Source organism: Nerophis lumbriciformis, linkage group LG22, assembly GCF_033978685.3.
Source record: "Nerophis lumbriciformis linkage group LG22, RoL_Nlum_v2.1, whole genome shotgun sequence".
NCBI lineage: Eukaryota > Metazoa > Chordata > Actinopteri > Syngnathiformes > Syngnathidae > Nerophis > Nerophis lumbriciformis.
The window spans coordinates 31,052,459-31,069,958 of NC_084569.2; the positions used below are offsets into that span (position 1 = coordinate 31,052,459).

The 17,500-nt window shown below is 38.4% G+C and overlaps 1 protein-coding gene across 2 annotated transcripts in view; it reads left to right on the forward strand.

The window, feature by feature from the left end:
- The window catches only part of traf7 (TNF receptor-associated factor 7), a 42,280-nt gene extending 39,320 nt beyond the window's left edge, over window positions 1-2,960 (forward strand). For both annotated transcript variants that reach the window (XM_061973680.1, XM_061973681.1), the window contains exon 22: window positions 541-2,960. In XM_061973680.1, coding sequence (XP_061829664.1) covers window positions 541-555 — 15 coding nt within the window. In that variant the 3' untranslated portion in view covers window positions 556-2,960. The remainder of the gene's footprint in view (window positions 1-540) is intronic.
- Window positions 2,961-17,500: the final 14,540 nt, after the last annotated feature.

Here is a 17,500-nt window from a genome sequence, read left to right on the forward strand (position 1 = left end):
TATATACTGTGTGTATATATATATATTTACTGTGTATGTATATATGTATATATGATTAGAACATTTTAGCATTATGTTTGTATGCAATTACAGTGTTGATCCTAAACTTATTTGCCACTTCATTTTACGCCCTATGGCATTTTGGCGGCTTTTTACGAGGACATATACCACAATAATATCGTACCATGAGATTTTTATACTTTTACATCTCCAATCAGCAATGAGTGTATCATAAGGTACATCTTCACAATTTAATAACTTCACAAAGATATTTATCTTGTTTTTTATTGGCCCTCGGCATACCGTAAAACTAAAAATAATTCAATATTCAAGTGTGTGTTGTTAGATGTTACTCTAATTTGCTCTGTCGCTTGTAACACAAAGTTGTCGTGTAAAAATACTACAATAGCTTCCAGCACAGTAGAGCAGGAGAAGTTATGGCCTCTATGTAGGCTACTACAGATGGAAAGTCCTATACACATTTGACTGTGTTTGTTTCTTTGATTACTCCTTGATTGGACATTTGCGTTTGTCCCGCAGGTGTGGACATGCTGAACAAACCCCAGCGGTGTTGACATACTTGCGTGTGTCAGCGAGACCTTAAGACTCCATTTCCTCCTCGTTTGTTTGTCTTCACGGCCACAGTCCTAAAAGTATTTGCTTGAAGACCGTGGAGGTCGTCATGCCTAACGGGTCCTCAGGGACCCCCTCATCACACCACGTGCATTATGACGGACACAGACGTTGCCTGTAAATGCAGTCGGTAAGATTTTAGTGACCTGATGGACTGACGAAGGGTAACGCACACTGCTCGAAGAACTTGTCACGGCTGGTTTCACAAACAGTGTTCATGTTCAATGCAGCCTCTTGAATTTCCTATTTACAGTATTGTGTAAAGTGAGATTCCACTCCACAGTGACTGAGGGACAAATGTCTCATTAACATCTCTCTGCTCTTGCTAAGCTTTGTGAAACCAGCCTTTAACGGAATAAGTTGCATCAAATGTATGTCATGCTGGTCAGTCCGGTACTTGTGTAAAAAAAGAAAGAAAAAAAATACAAATAAGTTTTTATGAGTGCCATATATGTAAGGAGCTTGAGGACAATTGTCTAACTCGGTGTAACGCACATTAGTACCAAACCACGAGCTTTGTGTGCTAACGCAGGCGACAGGTAGCGATGGTGGAACCAATAAACTCCAAGACAAAGTGCCACTGAGCACATGTGACGTGCAAGCACCCATATTGGGTTAAATATCGGTCCGTAGTCATAGCAACGTGTCGGCAACAGCCCACATCAAATTTGAGTCTGCCGCACCCACAGAACTTGTGACATAAACATTTGAAGACGTAAACATTAGAGGACTCTCACAGATGTTACTTTCATGTTAGTGCACATATGACCACTACGTCGATATTTCTTGTATACGTGTAATCATGTGAGCTTGACTTGATCATCGATCAATAAAACTGTTGTACTCTTTGGCAACGACTTGTATTCAAACAATGGAACTCCATGTCATCCTCTCTCCTTTTATTGGTGAATTGCCACCACTCGATGGAGCATTAATGGCAACATTTGATCCAATTTGAACCCCCTGCTTGAAAAGAGGTGTTTAGTAGTCCCACTCCGATGGTAGAGATGTGACGTTCACGAACGGGGAGAGTCTTTTGAGTGAACGATAAGAGCCAATTCACAGTCATGAGCCGTTGTTTATGCACATGCAGATACAGCGGCAACTAGACTGGAAAATTAGTCAAAGAAAACAGCATTTGGATTCATTTTTTTATGAATTTTAATTGTTTTCATTTATTTATTTTGATCCACTTTTTTGATTATTTGTTCTACTTTATAAAGAAGTTCAAGCGTACACATGCCACATATTTTTTGTGAACATTTTTATTAGGTTTTAACTAGAGATGTCCGATAATGGCTTTTTTGCCGATATTCTGATATTGTCCAACTCTTAATTACCGATTCCAATATTAACCGATACCGATATATACAGTCGTGGAATTAACACATTATTATGCCTAATTTTGTTGTGATGCCCCGCTGGATGCATTAAACAATGTAACTTTACCATGAATTGAAAAACGTATTCGGGTGTTACCATTTAGTGGTCAATTGTACGGAATATGTACTGTACTGTGCAATCTACTACTATAAGTTTCAATCAATCAATCAAAAACAAGGTTTTCCAAAATAAGAGAACAACTTCAACTCCAGTTATGGAAAAAAGTGCCAACATGGCACTGCCATATTTATTATTGAAGTCACAAAGTGCATTATTTTTTTTAACATGCCTCAAAACAGCAGCTTGGAATTTGGGACATGCTCTCCCTGAGATAATCCTGATACCCACTACAACTATGGGAAATACTATACTTTGACTTTCACAAAGTGCATTTAAAAAATTTTTTTTTTAAACATGCCTCAAAACAACAGCTACAAAAACAATGAAGGCACACAGCTTCAGTCCAGAGTATACTAGAGCAGTGGTTCGCAACCTTTTTTCAGTGATGTACCCCATGTTTGTTTTGGTTGAAAAAAAGAGATAAAGAAGTAAAATACAGCACTGTCATCAGTTTCTGATTTATTAAATTGTATAACAGTGCAAAATATTGCTCATTTGTAGTGGTATTTCTTGAACTATTTGGAAAAAAAGATATACAAATAACTAAAAACTTGTTGAAAAATAAACAAGTGATTCAATTATAAATATGTCCACAAAAAATCTAGCTGTCAACACTGAATATTGCATTGTTGCATTGTAATGAATGGAATAGCCTACTTGATTTGATGTTCAGTTTATCAACTTACATTCATATTTTCTTGAAGTATTATTCAATAAATATATTTATAAAGGATTTTTGAATTGTTGCTATTTTTAGAATATTTAAAAAAAATCTCACGTACCCCTTGGCATACCTTCAAGTACCCCCTGGGGTACGCGTACCCCCATTTGAGAACCACTGTACTAGAGCATACTTGCCAACCTTGACACCTCCGAATTCGGGAGATGGGGGCGGGGATGAGGTGGGCGGGGTTGAGGGAGGCGGGGTTTGGTGGTAGCGGGGTGTATATTGTAGCGTCCCGGAAGAGTTAGTGCTGCAAGGGGTTCTGGGTATTTGTTCTGTTGTGTTTATGTTGTGTTACGGTCCGAAATGTGTTTGTCATTCTTGTTTGGTGTGGGTTCACAGTGTGGCGCATATTTGTAACAGTGTTAAAGTTGTTTATACGGCCACCCTCAGTGTGACCTGTATTGCTGTTGATCAAGTATGCTTTGCATTCACTTATGTGTGTGTAAAAGCCGCATATATAATGGGACTGGGCCGGCACGCTGTTTGTATGGAGGAAAAGCGGACGTGACGACAGGTTGTAGAGGACGCTAAAGGCAGTGCCTTTAAGGCATGCCCCCAATAATGTTGTCAGGGTGGAAATCGGGAGAATGGTTGCCCCGGGAGATTTTCGGGAGGGGCACTGAAATTCGGGAGTCTCCCGGGAAAATCGGGAGGTTGAAACCGATACCGATAATTTCTGATATTAAATTTTAAAGCATTTATCGGCCGATATTATCGGACATCCCTAGTTTTAACTTGCATTCTAGTTTTATTTATACCTTTTATATACATATACATTTTCTTCTTATTCATTATTTGTGTATATATTTTTTATCTATTGCTTAAATGCTCTTGAACTACGTTCTTTCTCACTCACTCTCACTCATCCCATGATGTCATGGTGGGTGCTTGGGCAGTCAGGGATCTCCAGCGCTCACGATCTTCTGCTGTTCGTAGCAGGGTTTGGAAGCTGCAGCCAGTCCATTCTTTGATGTTGTCCATCCAAGCCTTTCTCCGCCTGCCTCGTCTCCGCTTCCCCTCTACTGTTCCCTGCAGGATGGTCTTTGACAGGGAGGTGTGCCTTGTGACATGACCAAACCAGGTCAGCTTGCGACGTTTAACTGTTGAGAGTAGAGGTTCCTGTTCACCAGCACGGGTGGTAACTAGCTGTCTAACATAATCATTTGTCCGGTGTTCACTGTATGATATATGTAGCATTCTTCTGTAACACTTGCTTTCAAAGGACTGTATCCTGCGCTCAGTGTCCGCTGTGAGCATCCAGCTCTCACAACCAGAGTAGGGTGGAAAGAACAAGTGACTTGTAGAGTCTGACCTTCACCTGGAAGCTGATGGTATTGCCGATTCTTGCTCTGATCTCTTTTGTGGAGCTGCCATCTTCACTCACAAAGGACCCGAGGTACGTTCTTTAAGGTGAGAAAAATTCAAAAATAATGACCACTCTAAGGAATGTTGACAAAGAAAACTAAAAATAAACAAAATAAAAAATTGTAGGCAACATTTTAGAATAATTGCCACCAATAAAAACATGTTTGTGTAAATTTACGATATTCAGTTCCACAAACCAGTGATTGTTTCCTTGATTAAAATAAACGGTAACAAAATAAAGAACTATAATAATGTAATAATATAATAATGAGCCAGCTCCTTTCAAAGAGCTATAAATCAATTTTCTACAAAATGGCGAACATTGAGGGCTGTCAATACAACAACCAACTCACCATTATTGATGTGCGATACCACTGGTTTTCTTTCAGACCCGATACGGAGTTAGATTCAGGCTTGTATCAGCGATACCAATACTCTGCAATTATACCTAAAGCGTCTGCTAAAATTTAAAAAGTTGTGTATTTCCAATAATACCACGTCTCATAGCATAAATAATACAATACAGAGTTATTTATTTATTGAAACGGAAATATATTGAGGCAGTAGCGTGAATAACAATATAGCCAAGCTATTACAACAGAAAAACCAGAAGACACAATCATTCAAAGTACCAAAAAATGGTGTTTCAAACCATAAAAAAAAGGAAATATGTAAAATAATAGAAACATTAAAATAATTAATAATATCTAATATTAGAATAAAAATTTAAAATACTAAACAGTAAAAAGAAAAAAGAAAATGTGCAATGTAATGAGAAAAAAACTGACCTTTTTATACTACTAATTAATAATAGTATACTTAGTCACCTTAAACACAAAGTTTTGTGTTTAAATATGTATAATATCTGTTTATTGCCTTTTGATTCAAATTGAAAACTATCAAAATGGACCCCCATTCTTGACTTTTCAATATGCGGTCTTTGGTGAAAAAGTTTTTAAAATATTAGAGACTCTCAAAATAAAAATACAATATACTTAACATACAAACAAAGTTTAGTTAGTTGTTTGATTTAAAAAGAAAATAATACTAACTTATGAAGTGATTTGTTTGAAAAATTACCACAACCGTAATAAACACAAGCTGAGCATTACTATTTTTGTAGAGGCAGAATTTTTGACACACGAGGTTTTGCAGTTTCACAATCATATTATTATTAATATTAATATTCCATTCCTACAGGGTAAAAAAAAACATCAGTAGCATTGTGGAAAAAAAGAGCAATACATTTGGTATGTAATGAGAAAAAGCTGAAATGTTCTAACTAATAATTAATAATAATATTCTTAGTCACTTATAATACAAAGTTGACAAAATATTATTTAGCTTTTTTTTTATTATTAAAAAATAGATCAATATGGCCTCCGCATACTTAGATTTTTCAGTATGTGGTCCCTAGTGGAAAAAGTTTGGACACCCACCTGAACTAAAGTATCAAAAATATCGATATTTTGATTTGAGGATCGATATTAGAGCATAAAGGTCTGGTATTGATATTTCAGTATTGATCCGCACATCATTCCTCACCATGTTGGCCGTAATGAAGGTTCTTTACATCGCTGATGTTACGACGGGGTCGCATGTTGCTGCGAGGTTCGTTCTCCCGGGATGCAAACGGACGACTCCGGACAGGACTTGCAGGTAGGAACATGATTTATTCTCATAAAACGAAGACAGGAACAAACCAAACAAAGCGTGCCTAACACAAGTAAAGCTAGCGGAATAGCTCACAAGGAAAACACTAAGACAGGGAACTAGAAAACATTGAACGTAGCAGTTGGGTAAAGCAACCAAAGAAGCCAGATCGACTGACTGACAAAGGCAGGCTTAAATACTGTCTCTGATTACAAACAGATGCGCGTCCCGAACACAAGAGGCAGGTGAAAATAATACGTAGCCATGGTAACCAACTCAGAGGTGCACAAACAGGAACTAAAGGTGTCCAAAACTAACAGAAAACACAAGTGACTCGAAAGACTTAAACCGACTATGATCCGGGCAGCGGATCATAACAGCTGAACGCGCTCAGAATGTTCAAAGTAAATGAGTGGAAGTGTGCCAATTAAAACACTGCTCATGAGTAGTTACTAGGGATGTCCGATAATGGCTTTTTTGCCGATATCCGATATTCCGATATTGTCCAACTCTTAATTACCGATACCGATATCAACCGATACCGATATATACAGTCGTGGAATTAACACATTATTATGCCTAATTTGGACAACCAGGTATGGTGAAGATAAGGTCCTTTTAAAAAAAATTTATAATATAAAGTAAGATAAATAAATTAAAAACATTTTCTTGAATAAAAAATAAAAAAGTAAAACAATATAAAAACAGTTACATAGAAACTAGTAATGAATGAAAATGAGTAAAATGAACTGTTAAAGGTTAGTACTATTAGTGGACCAGCAGCACGCACAATCATGTGTGCTTACGGACTGTATCCCTTGCAGACTGTATTGATATATATTGATATAAAATGTAGGAACCAGAATATTAATAACAGAAAGAAACAACCCTTTTGTGTGAATGAGTGTAAATGGGGGAGGGAGGTTTTTTGGGTTGGTGCACTAATTGTAAGTGTATCTTGTGTTGTTTATGTTGATTAAAAAGAAGAAAAAAACGATAACGATAATAAAAAAAACGATACCGATAATTTCCGATATTACATTTTTAAAGCATTCATAGGCCGATAATATCGGCAGGCCGATATTATCGGACATCTCTAGTAGTTACCTATGCTGCTAAGCTAACTGGACGTCGCGATGACCGTGCATTCGAGACCAGACTTCCTTATTAGTCAATTTTGTGGCCAAACGTTTTGAGGTATTGCCTTTTAGAAAAAAAACACCAAGGCTTTGGGGCACATTCCCGTGTACTCAGGTTTCAAATAAGTGGAGAAATGGCCGAGTTTGAGTATTTTTCTTATTAGCACCACCAAAAGAAAAAGGCGACAGATGTCCGCCATAAAAGTGACATTTTCTGAAAGAAGACAAGTACAGTCGTGATCAAAAGTTGACATGCACTTGTAAAGGACATAATGTCATGGCTGTCTTGAGTTTCCAATCATTTCTACAACTCTTATTGTTTGTGATAGAGTGATTGGAGCACATACTTGTTGGTCACAAAAAACATTCATGAAGTTTGGTTCTTTTATGAATTTATTATGGGTCTACTGAAAATGTGAGCAAATCTGCTGGGTCAAAAGTATACTGTGGAAGTTCTCTTCCAGTGGGTCCTCCAGACCACCAAGCATTGTCATGCGAGCCCGTTTCATGGTTACAATAGACTTGTATTTTTTCAATAATGTGCTCAGGTTGCTTTCCAGCAGTTGTTTCGCGCTCTTGCTCCAGCTCCAACCCCGTCTCTCCTCCCGGCCGCTGCTTATACAGAGTGACAGGTGATTAGATAACAAGGCCCAGGTGGGCCATCTACGCACCTGTCGCTGACTTCGAGGCCGGTCCTGGCACACCCCCCCTCGCTGCAGGCCCGCAGGCCACGCCCCCCTCCACATATACATACAGCAATGTTAATATTTGGTTACACGTCCCTTCGCAAGTTTCACTGCAATAAGGCGCTTTTGGTAGCCAATTTTTGACCACTCCTCTTTACAAAATTAGTGCAGTTCAGCTAAATGTGTTGGTTTTCTGACATGGACTTGTTTCTTCAGCATTGTCCACACGTTTAAGTCAGGACTTTGGGATTCTAAAACCTTAACTCTAGCCTGATTTAGCCATTCCTTTACCACTTTTGACGTGTGTTTGGGGTCAATTGTCCTGTTGCAACACCCAACTGCGCCCAAGACCCAACCTCCGGACTGATGATTTTAGGTTGTCCCGAAGAATTTGGAGGTCATCCTTCTTTTTCATTGTCCTATTTACTCTCTGTAAAGCACCAGTTCCAAAAAATAAGAGTTGTAGAAATGATTGGAAACTCAAGACATCCATGACATTATGTTCTTTACAAGTGTATGTAAACTTTTGACCACGATTGTATGTAGACAACTCCATCTTGCATAAACTACATGCACACCCCTCCTACACATTTCTATTACATATAAGATGTCTTGGTCCACTGGACCCGGGGCTAATAGAAGTGTGGAAATTGATGTTCTGTGTACCACACACACACACTCACTCACACCCACACACACACACTCACACACACATACATGTCTTGCTCACTTTGTGTGGACCCACGTTTGGTTAGTAGGTTGTAAGGGCCCCCCTTTCCACACACACAAGCACCCACCCACCCACACACACACACACACACACACACACACACACACACACGTACACACACAGCAGGCCTAGACAGGAGGAGGACAGAGTGTAGGTACACAGAACATCAGAGGGTCAAATGTGCGAGAAAATGAGAGCAGACAGTGTTGACAAACAATGTTGAAACCTCGTGTGGGAACCGCAGGTGCAGAAACACAAAGGAAGAATCCCTGTGGGATGCAGAAACTGGCAGAGAAATTTTCCGTGCAACGTTCATATTGTTCTTACTCAGTCAGCGTTTGTGGGTCTGATGGACCCGTTGCATTTTGTGGATTTTAATGCCTCACAATCAAACACTTTTATGTTAAAATACTGAACAGATGTTTATTGGGATAAGGTAAACATCTGTTCAGTATTTTAACATAAAAGTGTTTGATTGTGCCAGCGTTTGTGGGTCTGTGAACCCGTTGCATTTTGTGACTTTTAATGCCTCACAATCAAACACTTTTTTGTTAAAATACTGAACAGATGCTTACCTTATCCCAATAAACATCTGTTCAGTATTTTAACTTAAAAGTGTTTGATTGTGAGGCATTACAAGCCACAAAATGCAACGGGTCCATCAGACCCACAAACGCTGGCCGAGTAACAACAATACGAACATTACACAAGGGTTAAATTAAATAGCCAACATTTTAAGAAATATTAAAATACGTAATTCTACATAATGAGTCTATTAGAGTGCTAACACTGCCAAGAGTTAATCAGTAGTCAGCAGTTTTTAAACATCAAAAAATGATTTTCTTTTAGTGGAAGTTAGATTTTGTCTTTTGTTGTTCCTTTTTGTTGCTGCTATTTTAACTGTTTTTTTTTTAAATACATAAACAAGGTTTTTTGTTTTTTTTGTTTTTTAGCAATTTGCCTTTCCTTTCTTTTAAATGGACAACATTTTAATATTTTTTTTTAAATTTTTGTAACAGCTGAATAAGCAGCACAGTTATTGTTAGGGTTGTCTCGATACCAATATTTTCGTACCGGTACCAAAATGTATTTTGATACTTTTCGATACTTTTCTAAATAAAGGGGACCGCAAAAAATGGCATTATTGGCTTTATTTTAACAAAAAAATCTTAGAGTACATTAAACATACAGTATGTTTATTATTGCAATCGAATAACAATTTAGTCCTTAAATAAAATAGTGAACATACTAGACAACTTGTCTTTTAGTAGTAAGTAAACAAACAAAGGCTCCTAATTAGTCTGCTGATGTATGCAGTAACATATTGTGTCATATATCATTCTGTTATTTTGTCAACATTATGAGGGACAAACTGTAAAAATTTATTATTAATCTACTTGTTCATTTACTGTTAATGTCTGCTTACTTTCTCTTTTAACATGTTCTATCTACACTTCTGTTAAAATGTAATAATCACTTATTCTTCTGTTGTTTGATACTTTACATTAGTTTTGGACGATACCACAAATTTAGATATCAATCCGATACCAAGTAGTTACAGGATCATGCATTGGTCATATTCAAAGTCCTCATGTGTCCAGGGACATATTTCCTGACTTTATAAACATAATATACATTTTTAAAAAAGGTAAAAAGATTTTGTGACAATAAAAAATGTCGATGTAATCATAGTAGTATCAACTAGATACGCTCTTGTACTTGGTATCATCACAGTGGATGTCAGGTATAGATACACCCATGGCGTTTGTTTACATTGTAACGCCGGTGATCTATTGTATCCTCCTACGGTGTGTAGTGAAGCATGTTTAGCTATTCTTCGTCCTGCAGGGATGATACTTGTAAGAAACTCACTTTATTTGTCGCCATGGAGATCAGGGTTAGTGATTTACAAGTAGCTAAAACACTGCCGACTGCGGATGGATGTTAGCTGCTAGCTAGCAATTGTTGCGTCTGACCAGTCTACCTCTCAGGGAATTAAAGTCACTGGTCAATCCCAAGTTCTTTCAGATGACATATATGCAGAGTAAGAAGGACCATCAAGACAGAATAGGAATATTATCAAGTTTTACTGAAGCTTCAGGAGACCAGCCCACATCAATACAGTCATACCGTCTTCTCGGGATGGTCTAACATTCAAACAGGAAGAGACAACTTCTTGAATATGCAAACAGCCCCCACCCTCTCCAGAAAGGAATACAGGCTCATTGTTCTACTACAGATAAGTTATAAGGGAGTACTCCCAACTCCTACATTGCAAGCCTTCAAGGTAACACACACACAGTTTACTTGCGGACATATTCCTAAAAAAATAGAAAGAGTACAAATGGAAAAACACTAGATGATTTAAACATGACTATGAATATAGAAATAACTCTTAAACATATATGCATTCTCCACACTAACAATGTCTTAAAGCACCTCTTCCTGAGGGCATTTCAGTGTTATAACTTCACCTTTATTGTCAGGGTCAAACACTGATGACATCTATTAAACAAGACAAGAAGCAAAGAATCAATCAGAGACAGAATTCATTTTGGCTCAATTGAGGAGAAACGTGTCCACCTGTAACCTCTTACAGTGTCACCCACGCTCTGACGAAAAAGGTTTACGTCTCCTCCTTTATTTGGACACTCCCTGTTTACACAACAACATCTGCTTCCAAAGGAATGGGGAGTATGTAAACAGTCATTGTTTTCGGTCACATTAACACAAAAGAAAAAGATGCCTCGGGCTTGGGCTAGTCCTGGATTCAGCTTGTGCAGGTCTTCGATGACAATAGATAACCCCCATCCCGTCTCCTCCCATCGTACACAATGGAATTTTCCAAGCCTTTGCTTGGTGTAACAAAGACAGCCTCTTGTCTGTTCATTGGGAACTCAGAGAACGGAAAGTTTTTTTGATAATTTACATACAATTTTTCTGACATTTATTGTTAAGTTTTTAAGCCAAAATGCGTCCATTCTCTCTTTTCTGTCTACACACTGTGTCTGCTTGTAAGTACTCCGTGATTGTGCGCTGCCGAACATGCTCCTCTGCTCCTAAAACCAGCAATGTCATGACGTGTTGATGCGCCGTCAAGCCCGGCAACCAGTACTTTTTAAACAGAGTATAGTACCCTTTTTGATTCATTAGTACCACGATACTATACTAGTACCGGTACACCGTACAACCCTACGTCCTATTTACTACACTGTTTATTTTTTAAATACTAAATACTGGTATCGTGTGTATGTACTGTATCTGCTGATGTAGTGCTGTTGCAGGCCGATACAAAAAAAAAAGACAGATATACAAACCCCGTTTCCATATGAGTTGGGAAATTGTGTTAGATGTAAATATAAACGGAATACAATGATTTGTAAATCATTTTCAACCCATATTCAGTTGAATATGCTACAAAGACAACATATTTGATGTTCAAACTGATCAACTTTATTTTTTTTTGCAAATAATCATTAACTTTAGAATTTGATGCCAGCAACACGTGACAAAGAAGTTGGGAAAGGTGGCAATAAATACTGATAAAGTTGAGGAATGCTCATCAAACACTTATTTGGAACATCCCACAGGTGAACAGGCAAATTGGGAACAGGTGGGTGCCATGATTGGGTATAAAAGTAGATTCCATGAAATGCTCAGTCATTCACAAACAAGGATGGGGCGAGGGTCACCACTTTGTCAACAAATGCGTGAGCAGATTGTTGAACAGTTTAAGAAAAATCTTTCTCAACCAGCTATTGCAAGGAATTTAGGGATTTCACCATCTACGGTCTGTAATATCATCAAAGGGTTCAGAGAATCCGGAGAAATCACTGCACGTAAGCAGCTAAGCCCGTGACCTTCGATCCCTCAGGCTGTACTGCATCAACAAGCGACATCAGTGTGTAAAGGATATCACCACATGGGCTCAGGAACACTTCAGAAACCCACTGTCAGTGACTACAGTTGGTCGCTACATCTGTAAGCGCAAATTAAAACTCTCCTATGCAAGGCGAAAACCGTTTATCAACAACACCCAGAAACGCAGTGGGCTTCGCTGGGCCTGAGCTAATCTAAGATGGACTGATACAAAGTGGAAAAGTGTTCTGTGGTCTGACGAGTCCACATTTCAAATTGTTTTTGGAAACTGTGGACGTCGTGTCCTCCGGACCAAAGAGGAAAAGAACCATCCGGATTGTTATAGGCGCAAAGTTGAAAAGCCAGCATCTGTGATGGTATGGGGGTGTATTAGTGCCCAAGACATGGGTAACTTACACATCTGTGAAGGCGCCATTAATGCTGAAAGGTACATACAGGTTTTGGAGCAACATATGTTGCCATCCAAGCAACGTTACCATGGACGCCCCTGCTTATTTCAGCAAGACAATGCCAAACCACGTGTTACATCAACGTGGCTTCATAGTAAAAGAGTGCGGGTACTAGACTGGCCTGCCTGTAGTCCAGACCTGTCTCCCATTGAAAATGTGTGGCGCATTATGAAGCCTAAAATACCACAACGGAGACCCCCGGACTGTTGAACAACTTAAGCTGTACATCAAGCAAGAATGGGAAAGAATTCCACCTGAGAAGCTTGAAAAATGTGTCTCCTCAGTTCCCAAACGTTTACTGAGTGTTGTTAAAAGGAAAGGCCATGTAACACAATGGTGAACATGCCCTTTCCCAACTACTTTGGCACGTGTTGCAGCCATGAAATTCTAAGTTAATGATTATTTGCAAAAAAAAATAAAGTTTATGAGTTTGAACATAAAATATGTTGTCTTTGTAGTGCCTTCAATTGAATATGGGTTGAAAATGATTTGCAAATCATTGTATTCCGTTTATATTTACATCTAACACAATTTCCCAACTCATGGAAACGGGGTTTGTACGTCAAAATGCCAAATATGGGCGCATCTCTGGTGTGAATGTGACAAAAAAGCAGAACGATGCACTTTGTATAGAACGTTTATTTCTTCAGAGCAAATGGTGGTAAGATGCAGTCACTGCAAGCACACCAACCACACACTGCAACACACACTCGCACACGTTTCGCACAATCAAAAGCAGAGCAACACGAAACCTGCACGCGCACGCCGTCCGCCACACTCGCGCACCGCAGCAGAAGTCTGCTATCTGCTCCTACAAGCACAGGCGGGGGAGAAAAAAAAATCCATTGTTTCTAAATAAAATCCCATACCACGCAGTTTGTGTGTGTGTCTTCAGCCCGACCACACACTACATGACCTCGTCACGGACGACGACGACGAGGCGAACGCAGGGAGGAGAAACGGACGTGTTTTTTAAAACGCTGTCTGACTGAGAGCTGCAGCTTGAACGGTGATCTTTGACCTCTTCACGTCGGGGCCGGGGTTACAGTACCTTTTTTGTTTACCCTGCATTTAGAAACCTGGCACACTGCGCAGCACGATTCCCGTACTTGGTCGGAATATCGTTTTCTCCCAGGGTGCGTTCGCACTTGTAGCTCGCCGCTGCAAAAGGAAAAGAAAAACTAAGTATTTTTTTTCATGGCACTCGTAAAAATATACGCATAAATGCCTACTAGTACAGTATTTTTCGGACTATAAGTCGCAGTTTTTTCCATAGTTTGGGGGTGCGACTTATACTCAGGTGCGACTTATGTGTGAAATTATTAACACATTACCGTAAAATATCAAATAATATTATTTAGCTCATTCACGTAAGAGACTAGAGCATTGGTTCTTAACCTGGGTTCGATCCAAGACACGCTCGACTCATCGTGTAAATAAAATTTCTCCCCATCGGCGTATTACGGATACCCCCAAACAATGTTCCCTCTAATTTTCCATATGTGTGCAACAAAAACTCGTTGAGCATTCGGTGGAGCACATGTGAGCGACATCAGACGTGCACCTGCAGCACACCTGTCCCAAACCTGACTAAATAACAAGTTCAATGTTTTATTATTATAATCGAATGACAGCAGTCATTTCCATGAGATTATTTTCTAAAATAAGTGTTTTGGCCCACTTACAATGACTATAACATATTGTTTTTCATGAGTGTTGTACTAGTATTATATGTCTTGGGGGGGGGGTTCTGCTTTGGAAATAATTTGTACCCCTTTCAGATATCGCATTTAGTTCCCACTAAAACATTCACATGTTGCACAATGAGATGTAAACATGGGATCATGTGTACATTCCTGTAACTTTATGTTTGTAAAATATATCTTTATTAATATTTCTTTAGTATAATAACATCATTTTATGATTACGGGTCGGGCTCGGTGAATGCGCATGTAAAACTGGTGGGGTTCGGTACCTCCAACAAGGTTAAGAACCACTGGACTAGACGTATAAGGTTTCATGGGATTTAGCGATTAGGAGTGACAGATTGTTTGGTAAACGTATAGCATGTTCTATATGTTATAGTTATTTGAATGACTCTTACCATAATATGTTACGTTAACATACCAGGCACGTTCTCAGTTGGTTATTTATGCCTCATATAACGTACACTTATTCAGCCTGTTGTTCACTATTCTTTATTTATTTTAAATTGCCTTTCAAATATCTATTCTTGGTGTTGGCTTTTATCAAATAAATTTCCCCAAAAAATGCGACTTATACTCCAGTGCGACTTATATATGTTTTTTTCCTTCTTTATTATGCATCTTCGGCCAGTGCGACTTATACTCCGGAGCGACTTATACTCCGAAAAATACGGTACGGACTGAAATATTGATACCACCGATACCAGATCTTTATGCTCTGATATTGATTCTCAAATCAAAATATCAATATTTTTGGTAGTTTAGTTCTTCGAGATAAATAAATAATAAATGATAAATGGGTTATATTTGTATAGCGCTTTTCTACCTTCAAGGTACTCAAAGCGCTTTGACAGTATTTCCACATTCATCCATTCACACACACATTCACACACTGATGGCGGGAGCTGCCATGCAAGGCGCTAACCAGCAGCCATCAGGAGCAAGGGTTGAAGTGTCTTGCAAGGACACAACGGACGTGACTAGGATGGTAGAAGGTGGGGATTGAACCCCAGTAACCAGCAACCCTCCGATTACTGGCACGGCCACTCTACCAACTTCGCCACGCCGTCCCTAAACGTGATTGGTGGTAACTACTTTTTCTCCCCCCTAGTTAAATACTTAATACTTACTCATTCAGTCTGTCGTTATGTTTATAAATAAATGACTAGCAGTTAAAATGAGTCTCTCAGCATTATAAAACATGTGTTCTTTACTTAATACTGACGAGCAGGGAAATCTGCGAAACAGGCTTGTAGGGATGATATATTTATAAATAAACATTGATTGATTGATTGATTGATATAGCCTCTGTGTTTTTTCCTGACCTAACGTACATACAGTATATATACCGTATTTTTCGGACTATAAGTCGCAGTTTTTTTCATAGTTTGGCCGGGCTCCAGTGCAATTTATATATGTTTTTTTCCTTCTTTATAATGCATTTTCGGCAGGTGCGACTTATACTCCGGTGCGACTTATACTCCGAAAAATACGGTGTGTGTATATATATATATATATATATATATATATATATATATATATATATATACAGCCTGGCCCCCAGACAGATTTTTTTTAACCCAATGCGGCCCCCGAGTCAAAAAGTTTGTGGACCCCTGAACTAATCGAATGACTAAAATAATTGATAACTGCAGCCCTAATGAGGAAGGCAGTACAAGAAATCGACAGAGGATATTTTTTTTAATTATCCACTTTTTGTACAATTGTAATAACTGGATCATTTGAATTAAATCTCTTTTTTTTTTTTTTTACTCAGTTTCCTTTGAGTGTACTTTTCCACAAATTTTACTTCAAGTACGGAACAGTCAGACTTAACGCTTCAAGTCATGCGATTAATCACAAATCATTATTGTATTAATCATGCATAAGCACTTTAACTTAACCCAGATTTTTACCTGACAGGCGAAGCAGCTATCAGTGTACACAGAGCCGGCCCAAGCCATAAGCGTACTAAGCGCTTGCTTAGGGCCCCGCGGCCACCAGGGGGCCCCCAAAAGCAATTAACAAAAAATTATTATTTTTTTATTTTTTGCATGTACGAGTCTGACTGATGATTTCTAAATGATCAAAGATATATTATTGTACAAAAACACAATTTTAGGTCAACATTTTTGCACATTGCTGTTTCAGGTTTTTGTTACCAAAAATAATAAAGTGAATCAGAATCAGCTTTATTGTCCAGTTATGTTTAACACACATGGACTTTAACTTCAGTAGACTGCGCTCTCTTTGTACAGAGTAAACATTAAATATGAACAATTAACTAAAAACAAACTAGTAATTAAAGACTAATATGTACAAGACTGATGAGACAAGATGACACTTTTACTGTAAATACAAAGCTTTATCACTTGGACTGTTCAACCCCAGGCCACTCTTGTAGCTGAATGTTTTCTACATTTTAAGATTAGGAACCATATGTGGCACTCTGGACATCATTCGTTCATTCATTGGTATTATTTATGTTCTTAACTGGGCCACCCCCATATCTTTATAAATGACATGTCATTTGTAAAGACATGCCAGGCTGACAATAATGTAGACAACACTGCCAGAGCCGCAATGAGTTTATAGTAGGTGTGTGAATGATCAACAATCAATATTATTGGCAGAAATAGAGGGCCCCAAAATCAAATTTTGCTTAGGGCCCCATGGAGGCTTGGGCCGGCACTGAGTGTACACATTTCCCTACAAAATACACCTGGACGATACTTAAGATGAAACTGTTACCAAGTTTTGAATAAATAAATGGCGTGCATTCAAGTAAAAAATGTAAACATGTTCCTCAAAATATCGTGGTGTCTTTTAAAGTTAGTTTAAATTATGCACGTATAGGTAATTTACTGCAATTAATCGCGATTAATCAAAGTGTGATGAATGGTTTAACAGCACCAATTTTAAGCTGCATTTTAAATGTAATATGTATAAATATCACAATACACCGTCATATCACAGTATCGCGATATCACGACTCAAGTATCGTGATACGTATGGTACCGAGAAGTCATT